The 23,643-nt window shown below is 41.3% G+C and overlaps 1 protein-coding gene across 11 annotated transcripts; it reads right to left on the reverse strand.

Moving 5' to 3' along the window:
* Positions 1 to 20: 20 nt before the first annotated feature.
* On the reverse strand, positions 21 to 23,643 carry ADPRM (ADP-ribose/CDP-alcohol diphosphatase, manganese dependent). 11 transcript variants are annotated; one of them, XR_005063951.1, is made up of 9 exons: positions 23,556 to 23,643; positions 22,329 to 22,524; positions 14,965 to 15,030; positions 6,754 to 7,371; positions 5,800 to 5,916; positions 2,864 to 3,013; positions 2,015 to 2,158; positions 1,349 to 1,710; positions 21 to 154 (listed from the first exon to the last, which is right to left on the reverse strand). XR_005063951.1 is itself a non-coding variant. In XM_037028374.1 (8 exons), the coding sequence occupies exons 4-8, from the start codon at positions 7,352 to 7,354 to the stop codon at positions 1,654 to 1,656; spliced, it is 972 nt and encodes a 323-aa protein (XP_036884269.1). In that variant the 5' UTR covers positions 7,355 to 7,371; positions 14,965 to 15,030; positions 22,329 to 22,524; positions 23,556 to 23,643; the 3' UTR covers positions 21 to 1,653. The 11 variants fall into 11 exon arrangements, 7 of the variants coding, with proteins under 7 accessions (XP_036884269.1, XP_036884263.1, XP_036884267.1 ...); XR_005063954.1 differs by having other exon boundaries at positions 21 to 1,710; positions 2,112 to 2,158; positions 2,492 to 3,013; XM_037028374.1 differs by having other exon boundaries at positions 21 to 1,710; positions 2,112 to 2,158.

Raw genomic sequence — 23,643 nt, forward strand, 5'->3', positions numbered from 1 at the left:
CTGTTCCTATTCACTTCTTAAACGTGACTGCTAACCCATTTAAAATCTCTGCTGGGCTCACGGTATTTCTGTTGGCCAGCACAGCTGCGCATGTCTGGAGAGCGAGAGCACCGTGTAGGCACAGCCACCACCCGACTCCGCAGCCCAGACACTGCTTCATGAGATTCAGGAAACAGTTCACTCAAAAGGTATGAGCACCAACCATACGTCAGGAGAGTGAAAATAAGCCTAAAAAATTTGCCTCTATTTTTATTAAGTATTCTATTATAAATGTTCAGAGGAGGTATGCATGTGTTTTGTTTGTTTTATGCAATGGGCACTGGTCAGAAATCCTTGATCGAGATTTAGATAAGGTGAAATGATAAAAATTCTTCTTGATATTAAAGCAATTAAAGTAAAATTTATTTTCTTTAAAATAAAATAAAGGATGTCAGTGTTCCAGTATATATTTACCTTGTATAATATTTATGGCTTTTATACCTTTTAGTATAACTATCAAGGTCATATATAAAGAAATGGACTTAATCACATATTCTGTATAGGACCTACCCATCCTCCAAGTAATGCTTGATTCTGTGCTTAAAAGATGGTGAAGTTCCAGTTTGAAAAAAAGAAATACTGTCTGAGACACTTCCATCATACTGGCATTGCCCACCTCATTCTTGAATTCTGTGAATATACAGTTCCTTTTTAGTCTCCTAAGTGTATAAAAGGAGGATACTGCCTTTAATTGTTTTTAAACTCTACTTTTCAGGTGAATTGAAGTATTATAGTAAGTTTAATATTCTATTATCAAAGCCTGTTTCTCACTCCCAATCTTTTTCTGCCATTGTTACTTTTGTACACCAGCCTCGCGGTATCCACGGCCTGGACTGAGACACAAGTCTCATTACACAGTGCCCAGCGTAGGAGCCCGAGGGCTCCTCACACTGTGCCACGATTAATCCCAACCCTGGGCTGGTCATTCATGCCTCTTCTCCACGTAGCCCAAGCTTAACCTTTCCTGCTTTATTACTTTTGGAGACTCATCATAACATTACTTGCCTCTCCTAAACGCTGCATATCCTTCCATGCCTCTGCTAATGCTATTCTGTCTACTTGAAATACATTTCCACACCCATTTAAGCCGTTCTTTCTTCTTCAAGTCATCCCTAATCCCTGCAAACATAATTAAATTCCTGCTCCACATTCCCACAGTCCTGTCTTCACCTATTTGTATCTAGGGATCTGTCTCCTCCCCACCAAAGCTGGCGAGTGCAGGGAGCAGATCAGACAGCCACCTCTCTGGTAAACTGAACAACAGCCCTCAAAGGTCCAGGCCCTAATCCCCCGAGTGTATGAATGTTACCTTGTACAGCAAAATGGACTTCACAGATGTGATCAAGTTGAGGCTCTGGAGGTGAGATGATCCTGGATTACCTGGTGGGCCCTCAATGTGATCAGAATTGTGGGAAAGAGAGAGGAGACACAAAGACAACTACACAGACAGAAGAGGAAAAGGTGATGTGACAACAAAGCAGAAAGGAGTTTGAAAACGCTACCTTGCTGGCTTTGACAATGGAAGAAGGGGCCAAGGACTGCAAGAAATGCAGCTCCAGAAGCTGGAAAAGGGAAGGATATGGTCCCCGCCCAGCCCCCCCGAGGGAGCGTGCCCTAACACCACCTTGATCTCAGCCCAGTAACAGTAATTTCCAACTTCTGACTCCAGAACTGTAAGAGAACAAATATGTGTTACTTAAGCCACCAAGTGTGTGGTAATTTGTCACAGTAGCCACAGACAACAAAGACACCCATCATGCCTAGACACGCAGCAGGCACACTAATGTAGGCTAGTATCGGTTTATCTCCTACTGTTTTTAAGCCCTAACTCAAACTTTCTCTACACTTCAGCAGTCCCCATTTGCCATCTAGTATGTGTTTCTGAGAATAAGCCTTAGCACGTATGACAACAGCATTAACAGGTCCCACTCATCTACAAGGGAGTCAGGTAAATTCACTTGTCTGCTGTCCTCACCAGCACTAGCTGGTGGCCCAAATCGACCACGGGAGCAGGCACACAGCTGCATGGCACTTGCTTCTGCTTTGGTTGGAGTCACAAGAGGACCACATACCTTCAAAGATCCTTCTTGCAGCCTCCCATGGGAGGGCGCACATTCACCTGTGTGAAGGGGAGCACCACTAAGTCACCTGTGAAGCAACTTGATAGCTTTGGTTTACAAAATAGGAACACAAGCCTATAAAAGTACAATATGATGGATGCTCTGAGCAAAAGTACATCCAAAGCTCATTTGCATAGCAGGGTTAAAAGGAAGAGCTTTACCTGAGCTTATTTCTTTTTTTATTACGAATTTTAAGTTATATAGCTAATACATGAGCATATTCTCCTTGTACAAAGTAAAAAAAAAAATTTTTAACTCAGGTAAGGCTAAAGTAAAGTCTGATTTGAGGACTATATCTCACCCCCGCCCCCAGGGTCTCCTCCCTGGCTCACATTCATTCATCTTTTCCAATTTCAGCACTGGATTTACAGTACAGAGATGACGTTCAGATGTCTCATGACTAATACACACTGAAGTTGTGAATATGCTTTGGTATGCCAACGGGATAATAAACAAGGACACTGAGGATTTCGGGGTAGGGTATGGGAACAAAAAATACAAACCGAAGTCATCCTCTTCCTATAACGATAAAATGAATCAGACTGAAAATGGAAAAGGTTTTTCCCTCTTGTAATTCATAATCCTGTCTGTAACTCGGCCTCTGCCTCTCAACACCATCCTGTCTGGATAGACATAAACGGTGCCGAAAGCCTGGCTGTCCGGGGCGGTCTCAATAACCCCTTCCACATTGACGTGGTGCACACCAAAAGGGTCCTCGGAGTAGCCGCCATCATGAGTGTGACCGGCGAAGAAACACACCACACACTTGTGAGACCAAATGACTGCGAGGGCGTCTCTGTAATTCCAGGCCAGGCACACGGTGTCAGAGGCATTTGGGTAAATGGGAAGATGACCTGTTCATTAAGGAGAAGAAGAGTTATGAGCCAATTAGGATATACTCCTCTCACCAAGATCAGTGTCTAAAAACTAGCATTCAGAAACACAATGTATGTTGTTCCCTCATGGACTGAGACCAGCCAGAATTCACACAGGCGAAGAAGCAGGTCATCTACAGCCACATCTCTGGAGCATAAAGGCTGAGGCAGGTCACACACAAGGGCAGAGAGGCCCCAGGAGAGACAGAAGCCCCAAGAATCTCAACATGTAAAAACATGAAGGGAGATTGAGGGCATCCTATACAGGGAGGTCTGCAAAGGCAGCCAGAGTCAGGCAAACGCAGTGCTGGAGTCCAGTCTTGCGGATTTCTTTAAATATACAAGTATTACATACACGTAAAGAGGGGCTCTTAGGTAAAAACGCACTAGGGATGGACCAGTGAGTTAGGCCATTTTTATAAACACTCAATGTTTTAATGAGGAACTGATTAGTGCCACTTTAAACATCTCCAGGAGAACAAGGAAGCCACAGCCATTTTACAGATGAGGAAACTGAGCTAAAGTGGGGAACGCTCACACTGGGTCCCACAGGACGTATGTGGAAGTAGAGCCAGGAGACTTTCAAATTCTTGCTGCCAAGACATGAATGAGGCCACATCATACATCAGGCCACACTTTCACTCTGAACTACAGGTAGAGCAGCTCGTTGGGCTTTGCTTCCTCCCTCTAAATCACTTTTCTCTCTGTTACCGTGTATTTTTATTCTGCTTAATATCTACTAGTTTATATTACAAGTAAAAAAGAAGGGGGCTAACAGTGCATATTTGCACGCGCACACATACTCAAGCCACTCAAGCTGCGGCAGGGCTAATGTCCAAAGAGGCCGTGTAACTTTCCAGATCTAGACGCCAGAGTGGAGCCATCTATCAAATCCCAGGTGCTCCCTTCTCCTGGAAACCCTGGACTCCCAGAACAGAACCAGCCCTCCAAGCTTTTGAAACTCCAACCTCAATGGCAACTAACTCTCACTCTCTTTTGCTGGTTACTCGTTTCCCCAGTATCTTACTAGAAGTGCTTGAATGCTCAGCTCTTGGGCCTCACTTTTCTGTGTACACATAGCAACTCGGTGATCTCTTAGAAGTGTACATACGTGTTTTAAATACCATCTGTAGTCTTTCAACTTCTACATTTATACATCCAGTCCAAACTTCTACTCTGAATTTCAGATTCATTATGTCCAAACTGCTTATTCGACATCTCCACTGATGTGTAAGAGGCACCTGAAAGTTTGTATTTTCAAACTTGAACTCCTGAGCCCTCCACCAAAAACCTCCTCCTGTTGCAGTGTTCCCTAGCTCAACTCATAGCAAGTCTGTCCTTCCAACTTCATGGCCAAAAGTTTAGATATATGCAAAATGATATCTGAGCAGCCAAAAGGAAAGTGAAAAAGCAAATGAAAAATAGGTTTCTATTAAGTCATTTTATACTTTGCTAAAGAAAACCTGGGGCACTCACTTGTCCAAGATTTGTTTATACAGTTTCTGAGGTTACAGAAAACAGAAGAAATTTAAGAGACTGATACTCCAGATAAGAGCCCTGACATAAAAAAAGTAAGAACACGGGACAGAGTGGGAAAGGGGTGGGATACAAAACATGAACTCTTTAGTCTCGGTTCTGTCAGTAGCTGTGTGCTTTCAGTTTAAATCTCTTTTCAGTTTTAAATCTCTTTCAGTTTAAATCTTTAGAACTAAAGATGAGGAAAACAGTATCACACCATGCCAATAACCCAACAGCACCTTACACTTACCAAGCCTTGAATGACATTTGATACACCAATGGTGGCAGAAACACCCCTAACTCCATCTACATGTTCTTACTACGTCAGTGGAAGACAGTAAGTAAAAGACTACATATGTAGATAGAAACCTACTTTTATATCATCAACTTTCTGGACAGCCTGTCATTTTCAAACAGTTTTCATGTTCACAATTTCACTTGGTGCAATACTGAGAAAACCACAGTTTGTAGGTTGGACATTTGCCCAGAGTCACACAGATCATAGATATAAGAGCCAGAATGGCATTCCGTCCTTGGGACTCTTAGTCTAGTGTTCTCAGCCATTAAACCATATCAGTTAGACCCCTGAAACAAGGGATCTAATCTCAGCCCCCAGAGCAAGCACACCAGCCACAGTGCAAATCAAGTCTTTGTGTACACAGGCATGTGCACACACTCACACCTGAGTGTACTTTAAGCACCTACAGATTCCTACAATCTCTAATGGCAGCATGTCTGTAAAAATGATTCTGAATGAAAACAGTAATCAGGTCCGTGCTCGCCGCCAGCTGTGTCTGTAACACTCACTCCTGTTACATCTGCTTTGCTTTCATCCAGGCGGCAGGATCTGTTTGGTGGCCACTGCACTGCCAGGTACTACTCCTAGGATGAGATTTGGGATGGGGCCTGAACTGAATTTTTCATTTAAATTTTACTATGTAAATTGATCCCATTTGGGGAAATTCTACTATGAAACCTAAAAGGCCAACTCACAGGCTCTAGTATCTGGCAAGATGCTTTTATTATTTTACAATTCAATTCTTCCTTTACTCAACTCAGAGTAAATCTCATACTCAGATTGTTTCTCTCAATAAAAATCAGATTTTTCTCCAATAAAAAAATTTAAACTAAGTATTCATTTTACAGAAAGAGGCTATCACAATATAAGAAATGTTTAGTACGTTTTAAAATTTAACTTTTTCCATTTTGTAAAATGCTAGTATTTAACAAATCATTTAAATACTTACTCACGATCACCACCTTCTCTTGGTTTCTGTCAGAGAATGTAAGGACTTCATTCAACCAGTTCAGCTGTTCTTGGCTGAATCCTCCATTAAACTGGACAAACTGAGGCTCGGAAAGCCCTAAATGAATTCTGCACGTTAGATCCATCAAATACTATTTTCTTGTCATTAAGGCATTCAAACTTAGCTAACATGGGTACACTTCTCTTTAGCAACATTAGGCAGCAACTGAGTTAAAATAGGAAACCACCAGAATTCAGAGCAATATTCAAATAAACCATACTGTATCTTTTTCCTAGTCTTTGACATTCCTCTGCTTACTTCATTAGCTTCCTATTACATTGAAAATAAAATAGCACTCTTTACTGTGTCCACTGAACTACTCCGACGTCCTCCTGCACACTGGCTCTTTTCTGTGTTCAAGAACACCAGTCTCACAGCGCTTAGTGCCTCTGCATTTGTTTTTCCTTCTGTCACAAGTATTCTTCCCAAGGTGGACTCCCTCCTCGTCATTTAGGTTTCAGCTTAAATGTTTTTCTCCCTGGAGCAGCTAGCTCTGACCACCTGAACTAAAACAGTCCCCCCTTATATTTTCTTGGTAGCATGTATCACTGTGAAAATAATCTTGTTACTATGTCATTAATAAACAGGCCTGCCTACTTTTGTTTCCTCCACTCTATGTGTTAAAAAAGTGATATTGCCAATACTGCTTACAGTTGTAAACAGCTAAGCTCTAGAAAAAGTGCTCAGCCCAGAGAAGGAATTTGGATATCTGTTAAAAGAAATTTTGAACCAATTGCAACCAATCCATGTACCATGAGGCTTGTGAGAAATCCTGACCCTGAACAACCGTGACAACATACTTTTACCTTAATCATCCATCTTCCTGCTGAATAATAGGTAGCTGAAGAATTTAAAGACAATGTATTAGATTCTCAGCTCAAAGGAATAATTCACCTTGAGGACTATTCAATTCCATATTTGGATTGTGCTCCTTCAGCATCTTCAGACACTGCTGGTATTTTGGAGAAGACTGATCCACGCCCAAGACACTCAAGTCATAAGCATCAAGTAAAACGAACCGGAATTTAGGGAACGGAGCAAAATGGTAAGCATAATAACTCCCTGTAGGCACGGTCTCAGGGTGATGTACAATCTGGTCTTCTAGAAACTTTGTGTTCAGTTTAGAGTTTGTTAAATACTCTCTGCTGAAGTTGTAGAACTCATGATTTCCCCATGTGTGATGAACTGGGACTTGAAGCATTTGAAATACATTCATAACAAGTTCTAGGGACTTCTCTGATGCTTTATACTGCGCGTTATAGCCGTCAATGATATCTCCCAGCTGAAGTACACAGCAGGGCCGGCTGCCTTCTTTATTCCAGTGTTCAATAGCATCCTGTAAGTGAACAAGACTATGTCTGTAGTATCTTCTTCTGTTTCCTTGGTAATTATAGCCGTCTTCTAAATTAGCATACTGGATATCTGCTATAACTCCGAAGGAGAAAAGAAGTTCTGAACTCTCACTTACGGTTCCAGAACTGGGCTTATCATCCATAACCTCCAAACAGGTTTCTAAATAAAGTAAAAAAGGATAACTAAGTTATTAACACCTAACTTTTTAATGGTAAAATGGGTATTAAATGTAACAGCTAATCCACTAGGAAACTTGGTAGAGAGGAAAGTACAGGGGCTTTACAAGGCTGACTGACGGTCCTAGGTCCAATTACCAAGCCCTTGACGTGCTTCCGTTTTATCTGTCAAACACACAATAACCTGCATTCTTTAGAAGAGTAATAATTTAAAAGAATATTATCCTACTAATGAATAGGCATTTTAATTCTAGTAAAGTCAATTTCAAATCTGGAATAATTTGTAATTTTTAAGAAATACACACTAGTTTTACACACACACACACAGGCACCTTCTTCCACAAACACCATAATTCTATCAAAACTTCAAGAATTTTTTTGAAAATCATACATTACACTCACTCATTGTACTTTATACATCAGACCCCCACTGTGGGTTATTTTGTAACTGGATGAATCCTTTCTTTCTCTTTGTTGGTGGGTAGGTTACCTGAAATAAATTTCTCCTATTTTTATCTGGAATAACAGGGTAAAGATAGGAGAATAATTTTGAACAAAAAAAAATCTGGCACAAAAACTATGATGATATGATTATTTTCATTTCTGAGAGTTCCTGGTTCTTCAATAGTTGGATATTAATCTGAACCAGCTTTTTAAAACCTGAATATTAACTCCCCTTCCTTACAACCAAAACCCATCTGTGCATCCTTAACAGCAGTGTCCTAACATGGGTGTGTGTGTGGGGGGGGGGGGGAGGGGACAGCTCCACAGCCCACAGAGAAGACCAGGCTTCCATTTGACTCACTGGAGGAGAGGCTTCCTTCCCTCTTACAACTGTTGACTCTAAGGATACACTTCCCACCTGATCTACATAATTACAAGCTTCAGCTACTTTTCTTTCTTCCTTAATCTGGTTGGGTACAATTATCCCTAAAACAGGTAAAATAGCACCATAGAGATCCTAAAAAATGGCTTGGTGTTCTTATACTGGGTTTTTGTTTTTTCACTTGCTCATTTTTTCTCTGCAGACCCTATTTGAAAAGCTCACTGGTATCAAGTCAGTCTATATATATGAGGGGTGGTTTAGATGAGATCATCTGATTTGGAAGGTAAAGAACTCAGATACAATTACAACAAATACAAAACTCACCTAAATTGGCTGAAAATCTCTAGGTCTATTACATTTCAAGTATTTGCCAATTCCAAGTACAGATTAATAGAAGAATCAAACCAGAAGATAATTTAGTAAGGGTCAGTGGAACATTATTTCCAAAGCCTAAAAGAAAACTGTTTCTGGGAGTGCTTTTATCCCCGGTCAAATGAGCTTGTTTATTTCTATCTTTAAACTCAGAGACTTTAGGGCAATAGTACATACCTCAGAGCTTTTGGAGAGCACTTAATCCCAGTTAATTAGATCTTCTCTCCGGTAGATAGTGGTTACTTTTGCCTAACACAGTATCCACTCCTTATTCTGCTGGTAACAGCACCCCAGTGTCTCTTTAGGTATCTATCCACTGCCTCAGCCTTACTTCATGTGATTTGAGAGGCAGAGACACATGACCCAGGCTTGGCTTATACAAACCCAGTTTCTGGTCTGGTCAATTAAGGCAAGGCATATAACCTAAGTTGGGCCAGGTCAGCCCTGGGACTTCTGCAGGAACTACTAGCAAAATCCTTAGAGCTACCTCCGATAAGCTGATAACTAAGAGTAGAACCTGTTGGGAAAATTAGAAGAAATCTGACCGATGGAAAGTAGAGTCCTCAGAATTTGCTTTTGAAAAGAAAGGCAAATACCAAGTTTTTGTTCTGAAAGTTTTGCCTGTACCGTTTACAACATGCTAAGCTATCTAAGTTTTAGTTAAGAGGAATTATAATGAACTGCTGAAGGCTTCTGAAACTGAAGACCTGGAATTGAACTGGGGCCCCAGTTTTTCCTAAAGCAAAATAATCCTCATCAGATGCTGTGAGAAGTCAACTGAGTTATAATACACAGTATTCCATTTTGTAAATCATAAAGCACTGCATGTTAAGAATATTATTTTTCACTATGTATTTGAAGAGATATCTGCCTGGTGAACCTCAAACTACACGAAAGTTGTTATGGAACAGAATAACATAGACAACTTTTCAAGTTCTCAAAAATTCCCGTGAGATGTCATGGTGCAGGATAAGCAGCCAGCATGCTGTGAAAATCACGCTAGGCATCACTGATTTTTTAAGAATAGGAGAAAATACTTAGGGATGGCTTAATTGCTGAAACCTTGCTCCAAGATGATACTAATAAAATGTCTGAATAATTAGGACTGGCCAGAAGGCTGAAGCTCCTTAAGCATCTATGATGAACTTGTGAGGACAGCCCTACACTGAAAAGAATATTTCCTTTAAACTATTGTCAAAGAAATTGGTGGGGATGACAAATACAAAAATGAGGAAGGAGGGACATTGTTAAGGGGAACTACTGCCAGAGAGATGCTCTAGGTCACTGTGGGAAGAAGAGGGCAGGGAACGGGGTAGGTAGGCCTTGAAACCTAACTGAGTCACACACTGCAGTAACTGAGTCTCACTGTAGTGGAAAATTATTGCGGCTAGGTACATGGGGTGGATGTCCGAACTCGAGATGCAGCAAAAAAGTTACAATGCCAGGAAGGTTTTCTGAAAATTAGGCCTAACTTTCCCAGTCAAAATAGCCTAAAGTAAGCATATTAAATTTGACTGGCCTTGTCAGATGATATGATGTGTCCTATCTCTTTCAAGAAAAGCATCTAAATTGAAAGAAAATTAAAAACCTCATTTAGAGATGTTGGTGGTTTGATAGTAGTAATAATAGTAGTAGTGATAGGTTTACTTTTAGGTAATTCTTAACACTAAAAGTTTCACAGACCCATGAAATCAGGCTCAGAGAGGGTTACTAGCAATTCAATCCAATGCATAGTGATAAAATGCCTACTTTGAGTCAGGGACTGTTTTAGATACTGTTTTAGTATTTTATTTAACATTATAAATTTGATATGAAGAGGTTGCATAAAAATGCTCTGGTAAACAAATAACGTTAAAAGTATTAAAAGAATCTCTCCAGTAAACAAATTTAACAGACCAGCTAAAAACACCACTGAATTCAATTTTAATTTACGATGTATGTTGATTAACCTGCAATAGAAAAGGATGAACAGTTATTTTATATGCTCACTGCCTGAATAAGCAAGGTGCTTTTCTGGCTGTCAAGTGGAGGAAAAATTTCCCCCTGGACAAATACAGAAATATGAAGGTAAAAACATCCTACTACCAACAGGCAACTTCAGACAGAAAATTTAGTTTGTTTAAAAACAATCTGAAGTGCTCAGCAAACATTCATTTTGAGCAGAAATTCCAGAAATCTCCAGTTCAACTCTGGAATCAAGTAGTGTATGGCTGATACCAGACCATAGCCTGACAGTGTCTGAGAGGAGCACTCTTAGCTAGTTACACCAGCTCACTGAGAACACTTTCCACAGTCACAAACGCTGACTTTTCCGGTCTCATATCCTGGTGACTCTGGTGGGGACCTTCGGGACACTCCAGGAAGTCTGGGTATTTGGTGGAGTCCAGCTGGCTACCTGGACTGGGGAGCTTTGGGGTGCGGATTCGGAGACTCCCTAGCAGATACCAAGTGATTTCACTTGGGGACCCCCCTCTGATTTCTGGCATTCCCCAATGCCTTCACTTTTAATCAAATAGCTGTGCTTTCTGGTTCAGAATTGCAGTCCCAGGTTAATTAAGGTGCCTTCTGGTTTGTGTGACATTACAGACCTCTGGTAGAATTAAAGTCCTAGGTTATGACTTAAAATAGTTGTAATTAAGGTGTTTTTGGTTTGTGTAATATGTGAGCTCTGTCTGGTAGAAGCCTCCAGTCCAGGAAACAGCCCTTTGGGGTGAATTCTGGCTGACTAGTTGGCCTATGCTTATGAACCTAAGAAAATGTTTTTTTTTATCGTAAAACTGGTTGGTTTATATATAATTTGGACTCAGGAGAGAGCTGGCTGCTGAATGGGTCTTTAGACTACTGTACTATAGTGTAATTAGAGTTGTTTTGTCAAGGATCAGGGAAATGGGAAAATAAATGGTCCAGACAAGAGGGAATTTACCTGTGGCAGATAACAAAAGGCCAGAACAGAGGGACCAGGAAAATCGGGATGGCTGCTGTGAGCATGGTCAGAGTTCCCCGGGGACTTCCCTTCCTTATTTGGCTGAGGAAGCCAAAGGCGGTGAGCCTACACTGGTCTCTCTGTCCCGAACCCATCAGAGAACCAAATTCAGTGGAGGACAAGCCCCTACTGGGCCGGGGCAATCATACTGCAAAGGAAAAGGGCACTGAAAAAATGAGAGCCAGAGTGGGGTAAAAGAAGGTGAGTCTGAGAACTTGGGTAAAGCTATGAGTGAGGGGGCAAATTGTAGACTTTTTTTTTATTGATATAGAGAGATGTATTCCATGGTCAACAGACCCCTAACTAAACTGGAACTGGAACTGGAATTCCTGAAAGCCCTAGTAGCCAATTTTTCTTGAAGCCATTAGAATGTGCTGTGGGAGATATGGTTTTCCTCTTCTGGGAAGGGATTTGTTGTCAAAACTCCATGTTCAAATCACTCTCTCCTCAGAAGAACAGCTCCACCTACAGTTCCCTTCAGAGCACACTCGGCAGTTCCTCGTGAAACCTTGGGAAAGAGGAAAGCAACACCGGACAGAATAAGCAAGGTAAGCCCCACTGCGTGGACTGCTGGAAGGCCCGGGAGGGCTAGGGGAGCCTCCCCTGTTAAAGCTGACCTCAAGCCAGGACAGGGACTCTGAGTCCTGGCAGTATCTCTAGCAAAAGGAGACCCTAGAAGGAATATGCACAATAATTCAGAAGTTTCAGGAATACAGACTAATTTGGCACTGCTGCTCCCTGTACAAGGTTTAAGGGCCTTAAATGATGCTGTAGAAAACAGAACACTCAGGGACAGCCTCTGGTATTCAGTATTGGACTTAAAAGATGTTTTCTTTTGCATTTGGTTGACCAACACTATCAATTGTTGCTTGCTTTTGTTTTTTTTTAAATATTTTTATTTATTTATCTTTAGAGGGGAAGGGAAGGAGAGAGGGAGAGAAATATCAATGTATGGTTGCCTCTCGTGAGTCCCCTGCTGGGAACTGGCCTGCAACCCAGGCATGTGCCCTGACTGGGAGGTCTAACCGAGACTGTCTGGTTCGCAGGCCCGCGCTCAATCCACTGAGCTACACCAGCCAGGGCTGTTGCTTGCTTTTGAATGGCAGGACCTGGACAGTCTTATCACAAACATTCAACAATTCCCGGTTTTGGGGGAGACCCCGAGGAGCCAGGACTTAAAAGACCTAAAACTAGAGGGAGGAACTTTGTTACAATAGGTACATGCATCATTTAACTAACACTATAGCTACCTTGAACCATTTGGCAACTTGGGGACATACAGTATCAGCACAGAAGACCCACATTTGCCAACAAGCAGTAAGGTTTCTTGGGTTCCTGCTTAAACCTGGCAGGAGTCTTATCAGGCTTTTTAAACAAATTAGATTACACTGTCCAGAGTCTGCTTGAGAGCTGTGGCAGCTACATCACAGCTTTTACAGGAAACTGGAAAGTTTTTCTTGGGAAGGTAGAGCAGATGAATCACACTTTCAAGAAAAATGTTGCCAAACTCTCAAGAAACTCATCTCCATTGGGGTCAAGTATTACACACCGTCCTACTCAGAACAAGACTCCTCGAAACGGAATTCAATTGAGTCCTCATGAAATTGAATACAGGCAACCATTTCTGGCCATGATTGGGATGAAAGATGTGTATACAGACCAAGAAGTGAAGGCAAAGAACTACGTACAACATTTAAGTCAGACCTTAGCTGTGATTCATGACCTTAGCTGTATCAGAGATCTCTCCCCCACAGGTTCACTGTGATCCTTTGAGCCTGGAGATAAGGTGGTACTCAAGACTTGGAACAAAGGATTCCCAGAGGGCCAACTAGAAGAAAAGTGAACTGGAACCTATGCCAAACACACTCCTTTCATGTCTTGTAGACATCTGTGCTCCCTACAAAGATAACTGGGAACTTATGGTAACTCTACAGGACACGGAAATGTTTTCTTTATAAACACTAAAGTAGCCCCATCTGGAAAATGTGCAACTTTCGTCAACTGTACTGAAAATTGTTTTAGATGAATTGCAACACCACCACTAATGTATCTTACGCCTTTAGTCATGCCAAATTGCCTGCAGAATATGTGGTTTCTAATATGTGGAAGGACTGTTTATTCAACAACAAAATGATTTTTAAATGATCTTACCTGGTTTTATGTTGTTTTAGTTTGTATTTCTTTAATTACACTAATCTTATAGAAATAAAATGATCGGAAACTAATGACGGAAATGATAGGGAACCACAAGAGTTAAAAGATTTTAGCTTTAGCCATAGTTGATAGGCTTAAGTGACTAGTACACATGGAAAGCTGTTATTCTAGGAACTGGAATGCACAAAGTAAGTGACTCCAGGAAGTTGACCAGCAATTCAACCTTTGTGCCCCAGGGGTTCTGCAAGCCATAGTTGGTATCTGAGCCACTGTGTTCCAGGGAGGAAAAACAGATAAAGAGTGGCCATACTGAAGATGGCCACTGAGCAGGTAGAAGCTGAATCTACTTGCTCCTGGCCCCAACCCAGATTTTCAACTGAACTTCCGACAAGCAACCTGAATAATCAACAGAATCTTAGCTGACATGAAGGTTTTTTTCTTTTAAGATTTTTATTTATTTATTTTAGAGAAGGGAAGGGAGAGAGAGAGAAACATTGATGTGTGGTTGCCTCTGGTGCGCCCCCCACTGGGGACCTGGCCTGCAACCTGGGCACGTGCCTTAGACTGGGAATCTAACTAGTGACTCTTTGATTCACAGGCCAGCACTCAATCCACTGAGTCACACCAGCCAGGACTGACATGAAGTTTTGAAGCCAAGAAGTACAGAAGATGCTTTGGACCATCTGGTAGTAAGGGGATTTTATAAGTGGTAGAGGCAATACTGTGTGTGTGGCTCCTCTAGCTGCTGAGAGATCATATAGAAATTGTAGCTTTGGAGCTCCCTCCCCCATCAAAGCAAGGGGCCTTAATTCCACAAAGGGATTTCCAATCCTAATTGGGGATACTTAGGGGGATCCACTGAATCTGAGACCCCAGGTGCACTCACAATGAGCAGAGCTTCCACTGTTGAAGCACCACACTGGAGAGCTCAGGACAGAGACTCAGACTGCTAAAGGGACCAGGATGCCGTTCTCAGGTCTGTCAGAGGCACCTACGGGCTGTACCCAGCCATGCATTGAGAGACATTTTGCTCCTTGGGCAGTAGGGAGGGATGGTGCGCAAAGAGCCAGAGAGTGACTCAGTATTGCCGTGAGGGCACTGCACACAGACTTTTTAATAGGATTTGAAATGTGGCTGGGCAAGGACCCCTGAGCAGCTGCTCTGCCAGCAAAGAGGCTACATGGAAATCACAGGCACGGAGCTCCCTCCCCTTTGAACGGTAGGGCTGTAAAAATACTCACAGCAATAAAGAGGGAAGGGAAGTTGTGGGGTCTCTGGCAGCAGGATACAGTGAGGTTCCACCACACCTGGGAAAAACAGAGATTGCAAATTCAGTATGAAGTGCATCTGTGGTTAGGGCGCCAGGCACAGAAGAGTTCACTATACAAGCTCAGACTGAGAGAAACCATGCTGAAACAAAAGGGCTTCTAAAGGTAGAGAGCAGTGGCATAAAGGGGATCTCTGATTGCAGGGGAGGCACAGGGGACATCAAAACAGAAAACTAGCTTAGTGGAATGAGAAAGAGAACCAGCTTTCCTACTCTTAAGTGTGTGGGTGGTGCCCAGACCACCCCTGCCCCCACTCCACCACATTGTGAGCTACCTCTGCTGCTACAGCTGCAGAGAGAAACCTGGCAAAATGGGAAAGTGCTTTTTGGGCCCATTTTTTGCTAAGCCTCACTGGATCTTCAGGTCCTTTCTCACTGAGACCAGCTGAGCAGCAAGATAGAAATCTGTGCAATGAAGTGTTTTCTAAGCTCTGCCCAGCTCAGCTTGCAATCAAACCAGGGGTTACGTGGAGAAAAGAGTTTTGGACTGTGTCTCCTGCAAAGGCTGTAGGCTAGGAGTTAGGTGGGTAGAGTTGAGTGCCTGGGATACTTTGCAGCAAGGCAAACCTACTCACAGCCTGCAATCCCCTGGGAAGGGAAGGGATGGCCTATCCCCTCCTACAGGGCTGCAGGAACCACCTTTAAAGGGGAAACTCTGCAATCAGCCCTGCCTGGTCCAAGATTCCTTTGCTGGGTGTTTTTCCAAAGGAAGAAGAAAGAAAAACTCTGAATGAGGAGACTTTCAAAGTGTGAGACTTTTAGAGGATATCACCTGGGAAGAGGACAGAGAGCTTTGCCTCCAACTGAGGTCTTGGAATGAGTGCATTTAGCCTCCACCTGCAGTCTGTTCTTGCCCAAACCCCAATGGGAGGCTCTTTTGATCTATTCCCTGAAGTCCAGAGCTGCTGAGCTAACTCTTGCAAAGGGGAAAATTCAATGTATTCCTCCTGAATCAGCAGTGAGCCCCGCCCCCCCCCCCAGGAAGTAAGTGCCTGGCTCTCTGGCAAAGACTGAAGGGATTGGCTTTAAGTAGGTGCTACTTACTCTTCCCTCACGGGAGTGCCTTACAGATTGCAGGACCAACAAAGTGGAAACCTGCTAGTCCTGGTATCAGCTTACAGACCCTCATCAGAAGGCTCTGGAAAAAAAAAACCAGGCAACCTCAGAGAAGGGCAGAGTGGTTTAAAGAGGCAGACCTCAGAAAGCCTTGGGTCCTTTCCAGAGTTGCCACCAGCTCCAAGCAGGAAAAGAGCTGACTCTTTTATACAGACTGCCCCCTTGCATGCACAAGCAGGTCCAGGAAACACAGACCCACTCAGCAAAGTGGTGGCTTTGCTGGTGGCTACAGAGAGGTAGCCTAGGGCCAGATTCACACATCATCTGAAAATGACCAGTTTCTGAACCTCACCCAACTGGACCCAGAACCAATAAAACCAGTGGTAGACTTCAGCCTACACCAAAACCTGAACCAACTAGTCACAGGATCAGTACACCCAAAGGGGTATTCCTAAAGGCTCCAGACCCTGCTGGGAACACCACCTCTCCAAGGAGAAACAACTGCACAGCATTCCACACACAGAAGTCTAGGGTTTCTCTTCAAGGCTCCCAAACTGAAGGGATAACTCTACCTACAAAAGAACCACGGGTATTTAAAACACAACTACAAGGGTGTCACAGAGCCCATAAGAAACACTCCTGGACCACAGAATCCAGGTGTTCCTAAGGATGGGGCAACTAACCCCAGTAAGACACCTATATCATAACACAAGCCAAGTAGGTTCAGGAGACATAGCATACCTACCCAACACAGAGATCAAATGAGGTGATAATGAAAAATGTCCCAAGCAAAACAACAGAAATCCCTACAAAAAGAATTAAAAGATATACATAAAATGGAAGCAACACAAATACCTAGATTTAGAGTTTAAAATAATGGTTATAATGATGCTTGAAGACCTTAGGGGAAGAATAGATGACCTCAGTGAGAACTTAATGAGATAATAAGCACTATGAAAGATATAGGAACCATAAATAAGAACCAGTCAAAAATGAAGATTACAATATCTGAAATGAAGAATTTGCTTGAAGGAATCAACAGTAGGTTAGATGAAGCAGAGGATCAAATCAGCGAATTAGAGGAAAAGATGACAATATCCACTCAAAGAGAAAATAAAAAAGAAAAGTGACTAAAGAGAAACGAGGAAAGCCTAACATACCCTCAGGATATCATCAAGTGCAACAACAGCCACAACATAGGAGTGCCAGAAAGAGATGAGTGTATGAGAGGGACAGAGAACCTGTTTGGAGAAATAGTGGCAGAAAACTTCCCCAACCTGGTGAAGGAAAAGAGCACACAAGTCCAGCCAGGTAGGACAGAGTCCCAGTAAAGCTGAACTCAAAGAGACCTGCACCAAAACTCTTCAAAATTAAAATGGCAAAGCTTGAAGGCAAAGAGAGAATTCCAAAGGCAGGCTGAGAGAGTTTCTTACAAGGGGACCCCCCATTAGAATCTCAGCTGATTTCTCAACAGAAACACTTCAGGCCAGAAGAAACTGGCAGGAAATATTCAGAGTAATGAAAGCTAAGAACATGTAGTCTAGACTGCTCTACCCAGAAAGGCCATCATTTAAAACTGAAGGCCGAATAAAGAGCTTCCCACAGAGTAAGGTTAAAAGAATACATTACCACAAACCAGCACTGTAAGCAATGTTAAAGGACCTTCTGTAATAAGAAGAAATAGAGGGGAAAACATAGGTATGATATAAAAAATGGAAATAAATAAGCACTTATCTATAACCTTAAATGTAACTAAATTCATGCTCTAATCACAAGACAGAGAGTAGCCGAATGGATAAGAAAACACAACTCATATATATGCTGTCTACAAAAGACTCACCTTGGAGCAAAAGATTTCCACAGGCTGAGAGTAAAAGAATGAAGAAAAATATTCCACACAAATGGAAATGAAAAAAAAAAGTGGGTGTAGTGATGCTTATATCTGACAAAATAGACTTCAAAATGCAAGCCATAAAAAAGATAAAGAAGGTCATTTCATAATTCTTAAGGGTTCAATCCAACAGGAGTACATAACCCTTGTAAACAAACATACATGCACTCAATACAGGAGCACCTAAATATATTTTAAAAATCTTGGTGGATTTTAAGGAAGGTATCGACAACAATACTGTCATAATAGGGGATTTTAACATCCTGCTGACAACAATGGACAGATCTTCCAGACAAAATATCACAAGGATATAGTGGCATTAAACGACACACTAAATCAAATGGACTTAATTTGAAGAACATTTCACCCCAAAGAAGTATATACATTCCTCTCAAGTGCACATGGATCATTCTCAAAAACAGACTACATGTTAAACCACAAATAAGCCTTAACAAATTCAAGAAAATTGAAATTATATCAAGAATTTTCTTAGATCACGATAGCATGTCACTAGAAATCAACATCAATAAAAAAACTCAGAGACATCCAAGTATGTGGAGGTAAATAGCATGTTATTAAATAATGAATGAGTAACCAATAAGATCAAGGAGGAGATCAAAAAATTCCTGGAAACAAATAAAAATGAACACACAACAACCCAAAATCTATGGGACATAGTGAAAGCAGTCCTACTTCAGGCCTAATTCAAGAAGCAAAAAAAATCTCAAATAAACAATTTAAACCTACACCTAAGAGAACAAGGAAATCAATAACAAACAAAGCCCAGAGCAAGTAGAACAAAAGAAACAATCAAGATTAAAGTGGAAATCAATGTCATAAAGGCTAAAAAAATAATATAGAAGATTAATGAGCCCTGGCTGGTATGGCTCAGTGGAATGAGAGGCAGCCTGCCAACCAAAGGGTCACTGGTTTCATTCCCAGTCAGGGCACAAGCCTGTGCTGTGGGCCAGGTCCCCAGTGAAGGGCGCAGGAGAGGCAACCACACATTAATGTTTCTCTCCTTGTCTTTCTCCCTCCCTTCCCCTCTCTAAAAATAAATAAGTAAAAGCTTTAAAAAAAAGAAGATCAATGAAACCAGGAGCTAGTTCTTCAAAAAGATAAACAAGACTGACAAACCTTTAACCAGACTCATCCAAAAAAAAGAGGGGGGACAAAGGACCCGAATAAACAAAATGAAATTAAAGAGATGGAAAAACAAGTGATATCACAAAAATGCAATGTATTATAAGAAACTACTAAGAATACCTGTATGTCAAGAAATCAGTCAACCTGCATTGACTGGGTGAAATGGACAAATTCTAGAGACATATAATCTCCCCAAAACTGAATCAGGAAGAAGCAGAAAACCTGATTAGACAGATAACAATGAATGAAATTGAAGGAGTAGTCAAAAAACTCCCAGCACACAAAAGCCCTGGACCAGGCTTCATAGGTGAATTCCACCAATCAAAGAACTACCACCAATCCTTCTCAAATGATTCCAAAAAATTCAAGAGGGGAAAGACTTTCAAGCTCTCTCTATGAGGTCAGTAGTATCCTAATTCCAAAATACAACAAAGAAAATTATAGGCCAATATCCTTGATGAATATGGATGCTAAAATCCTCAACGAAATATTAGCAAACTGGATCCAGCAACCTATCAAAAGATCATACACCACAATTAGGTGAGATTTATCCCAGGGATGCAAGGTTGGCACAATATTCACAAATCAATCAATAGGATTCATCCCGTAAAAATGAAAGACAAAAACCACGTGATTATATCAACAGATGCAGAAAAAGCACTCAATAAAATCCAATTCATGATAAAAACTCTTAGCAGAATGAGAATAAAGAGATCATACCTCAACATAATAAAGACTATACATGAAAAACTTACAGCTAACATCATTCTCAATGAACAAAAACTAAAAGAATTCTGTTAACATGAGGAAAAAGACAGGATGTCTGCTTTTATCACTCTTATTCAACATAGTTCTAGAAGTCCTGGCCACAGCAATCAGACAAGAATAAATAAAAGGCATCCGAATTGGAAAGGAAGAAGTAAAGCTGTCATTATTTGCAGATGACATGATATTGTACATAGAAAACCCCAAAGACTCCACCAAAAAACTACAAGACCTAATAAATGAATTTGACAAAGTAGCAGGATATAAAATTAATACCCAGAAATTGATGGTATTTTTATACACCAATAACAAAATATCTGAAAGAGAAACTAAGACAACAATTCCATTTATTACAACAAAAAAATAAAGTACTTAAGAATAAATTTAACTAAGAAGGTAAGAGACCTGTACTCTGAAAACAACAGGCCACTGAAGAAAGAAATCGAGGAAGAGACAAATAAGTGGAAGCATCTACCGTATTCATGGCTTGCAAGAATTAACATCATTAAAATGGCTACTCTACCCCAAGCAATCTATACATTCAATGCTATTCCTATTAAAATATCAATGGCACACTTCACAGAACTAAAACAAATACTCCAAAAATTTACATGGAACCAAAAAAGAACCTCAGTAGTCTCAGCAATCTTATGAAAGAAGAACAAAGCTGAAGGTATCACAAGTCTTGATATCAAACTATACACTATAAGGCCACTGTAATAAAAACAGCACTGGCGGGGGCAGGGCTGGGAATATAAGACAGAAAACTGTACTTGAATAAGAATTAAATAAATAAAAAAAAGAAACACACACACACACAAATAAATAATAGATTCACAGTTTACAGTAGTCTAATATTTAGGCCCTTAAAAAAAAAAACAGTACTGGCACGAGAAGAGACATACAGATTAGTAGAACAGAACAGAAAGCCCAGGAATAAACCCATGCCTGTATGAGCAATTGATATCTGACTAAGGTGGCAAGAGCATACAATGGAGCAAAGACAGTCTCTTCAATAAATGGTGTTGGGAAAACTGGTCTGATACACACAAAAAAATGAAACTAGACCATCGACTTAAACCATACACAAAAAATAAACTCAAAATGGATGAAAAACTTAAAAGTAAGTCATGAAATCATAAAAAGCCTAGAAGAGAACACAGGGAGTAATCTCAAATATTCAATGTAGAAATATTTTTGCTGATATATCTCACAAAGCACTGGAAACAAAACAGAAAATAAATAAATGGGACTACATCCAATTAAAAAGCTTTGGTATAGCTAAAGAAACCATGAGCAAGATAAACAGGGAACCCGCTGTATGCAAGTACACTTTTGCCAATGATACATCTGACAAGGGTTTAATCTCCAAAATATAAAAAGAACTAATACAACTCAATGCCAGAAAACGAACAACCCAATTAAAAAATGGGCAAAAGACCTGAACAGACACTTCTCCAAAGAGAACATACAGAGTGCCTGTAGACATAGGAAAAAATGTCAACGTCACTAATCATCTGAGAAATGCAAATTAAAACCTCAATGAGATATCACCTTATACCTGTCAGACTGGCTACCATCAATAAATTAACAAACACGTATTATCGAGGTTGTGGAGAAAGGGGAACTCCAGTGCACTGTTGGTAGGAATGCAGAGTGGTGTAGCCACTGTGGAAAACAATATGGAGGTACCTCGAAAAGTTAAAAATGAAACTCCCTTTTGACCAGCAATTCCACTTCTGGAAATATATCCCAAAGATCCCAAAATAACAATATGAAAAAATATATATTTTTATATATTTTTACAGCAGCGCTATTCACAAAAGCCAAGATTTAGAAACAGCCTATCAGGAGATGAGTGAATAAAAAAGCTGTGGTACATTCGCACAGTCGAATGTGATACAGCAGTGAAAAAGAAGAAAACCTTACATTTTCCAACAGTATGGATGGACCTGGAGAAAATCATGCCAAGTGAATTAAACCAGTCAGTGAAAGAAAAACACCACATGATCTCACTTATATGTGTAATCTAATAAACAAAATAAACCAACAAACAAAATAGTAATGGGAGCTTAGATTCATAAAACAGACTGACAACTGCTATAAAGGAGGTGTGGGGACAGGATGAAAGATGGTGAAGCAATTAACCAAAGAACATTTACACACAACCCACAGGCAGGGACAACAATACAGGGATCGGCTTGGGGTTTCAAAGGGGAGAGAGGGTGGGGCTTGGTGGAAGTGGGGAAAGGGAGAAAGAGTGGTGACAACCGTTAAGGCATAAACAATAAAAAAAATAAATTAAAAAAGGAAGGTAATTGATGGACATGTTTAAAAAAACAACTGCAGATCAACAGATAAATAAGTAGGAAAATCTCAGCAATTCTTATTCCATTAACCATTTTTTCCAACCCCCTTACCTACTCTTCTTCTCCTTATAAAAAGGTTGCCTTGAGATGAAATGTTAAGATGGTTTTTGAGGGTACATAAACAGCCGTCTTCTCAGATCACTGGCATCTGAATAAAGCACCCATAAAGTTTTAAACCTTGTCTCTGCTCATTGGTTTTGGTAGTGACAGGCAGCAAGAACACCAACTTTTCTTGTTTCAGTGGGATCTGAAGTTAAGGAAGAGAATTAGAAGGGATTTTTTTCCTTTTTTCCTGTATTTTGCAAATCCATCACAAAAGGAGGGAGGGGTTAAGATCACAGATGAGACAAAAACAAAGGCAGCCAAATAAATGCAAGTTAAACTTTCAGAAGGAATGAAAAATAAACTTCATATGCTCTTAGCCTATTTATATGGGGTTGTGACCCCCCTCACCCCAGACAACAAAGAAGAAAAACTCATCAACAAACTTGAAACCACAAAACTGAAGAGAGCAGGGGAGTTAACGAGCCATTTTACTAAACTGGGGCCCTGGCTGGTGTAGCTCAGTGGCATCAGCGTAGGACTGCAACCACAAGATCGCGGTTCGAGTCCCAGTCAGGGCACATGCCTGGGTTGCAGGCCAGTTCCCAGCAAGGGACGCATGAAAGGCAACCGTACATTGATATTTCTCTCCTTCCTTTCCCCTCTAAAGATAAATAAATAAAATCTTAAAAAAAAAAACAAAACTGAGACCCAGGAAGGGGAAGTTAAGAGATGAGATATGACACAGGACATACTACTGCGTACTGTGTTGTTATTTATAGTTAGGTTTCCTTATAACCTGGGAGTAACTGAAAGCGCTAGGCACTTCAGTCATATTTGATTCGCCCTTGCTACGCCAATCACTCAAATTACCCTTATTAGCAACAACAAAAAAGTCAAATTATTTCAAATTATTTTAAGAGCAATGGGCCGGCTTGGAGGTGCAAAGCGGTCAACAGCCTTGCAGTTCCAACTGACCGGTCTCCGGACAAGGCAGGAGGATGGCGCCGAGGATGGCGCCAAGGATGGAGGTGGGGGCTCCCAGGTCTAGTGGGTCTGCGGACAGCTTTTCGCTTTTCCCGAGGCTGGGGGTGCCCAGCTGAGCGCGGAGACCCCAACGCTCAGGATCGCCCGGCCTAGATCCCATGGCGAAGCCCGGACCCTTAGGGTCCCCTTCCTCTGGGTCCTGCTGCCCAGCTCGGGGCGACCCGCCTTCAACTGCGAGAAACCACTTACCGCACGCCACGGCCTAAGCGTAGGGCTGCTAGACTACCAGCTTGGCGATAGAGAGAGCCAAGCAGAGAGAGCGGCTCTTCTGACTTCC

This window comes from Sturnira hondurensis, unplaced genomic scaffold (genome assembly GCF_014824575.4).
Source record: "Sturnira hondurensis isolate 20B ecotype Veracruz unplaced genomic scaffold, ASM1482457v3 Scaffold0019835, whole genome shotgun sequence".
NCBI lineage: Eukaryota > Metazoa > Chordata > Mammalia > Chiroptera > Phyllostomidae > Sturnira > Sturnira hondurensis.

Coding starts and splice junctions, on each gene's coding strand:
- ADPRM (XM_037028368.1), bottom strand. CDS start 7,354: ATGGATGATAAGCCCAGTTCTGGAACCGTAAGTGAGAGTTCAGAACTT. Junction 2,159..2,863: donor CTACTCCGAGGACCCTTTTG/GTGTGCACCACG, acceptor CCCTTCACACAG/GTGAATGTGCGCCCTCCCAT. Junction 1,711..2,014: donor TGGGCCACCAGCTAGTGCTG/GTGAGGACAGCA, acceptor GTTCTCTTACAG/TTCTGGAGTCAGAAGTTGGA.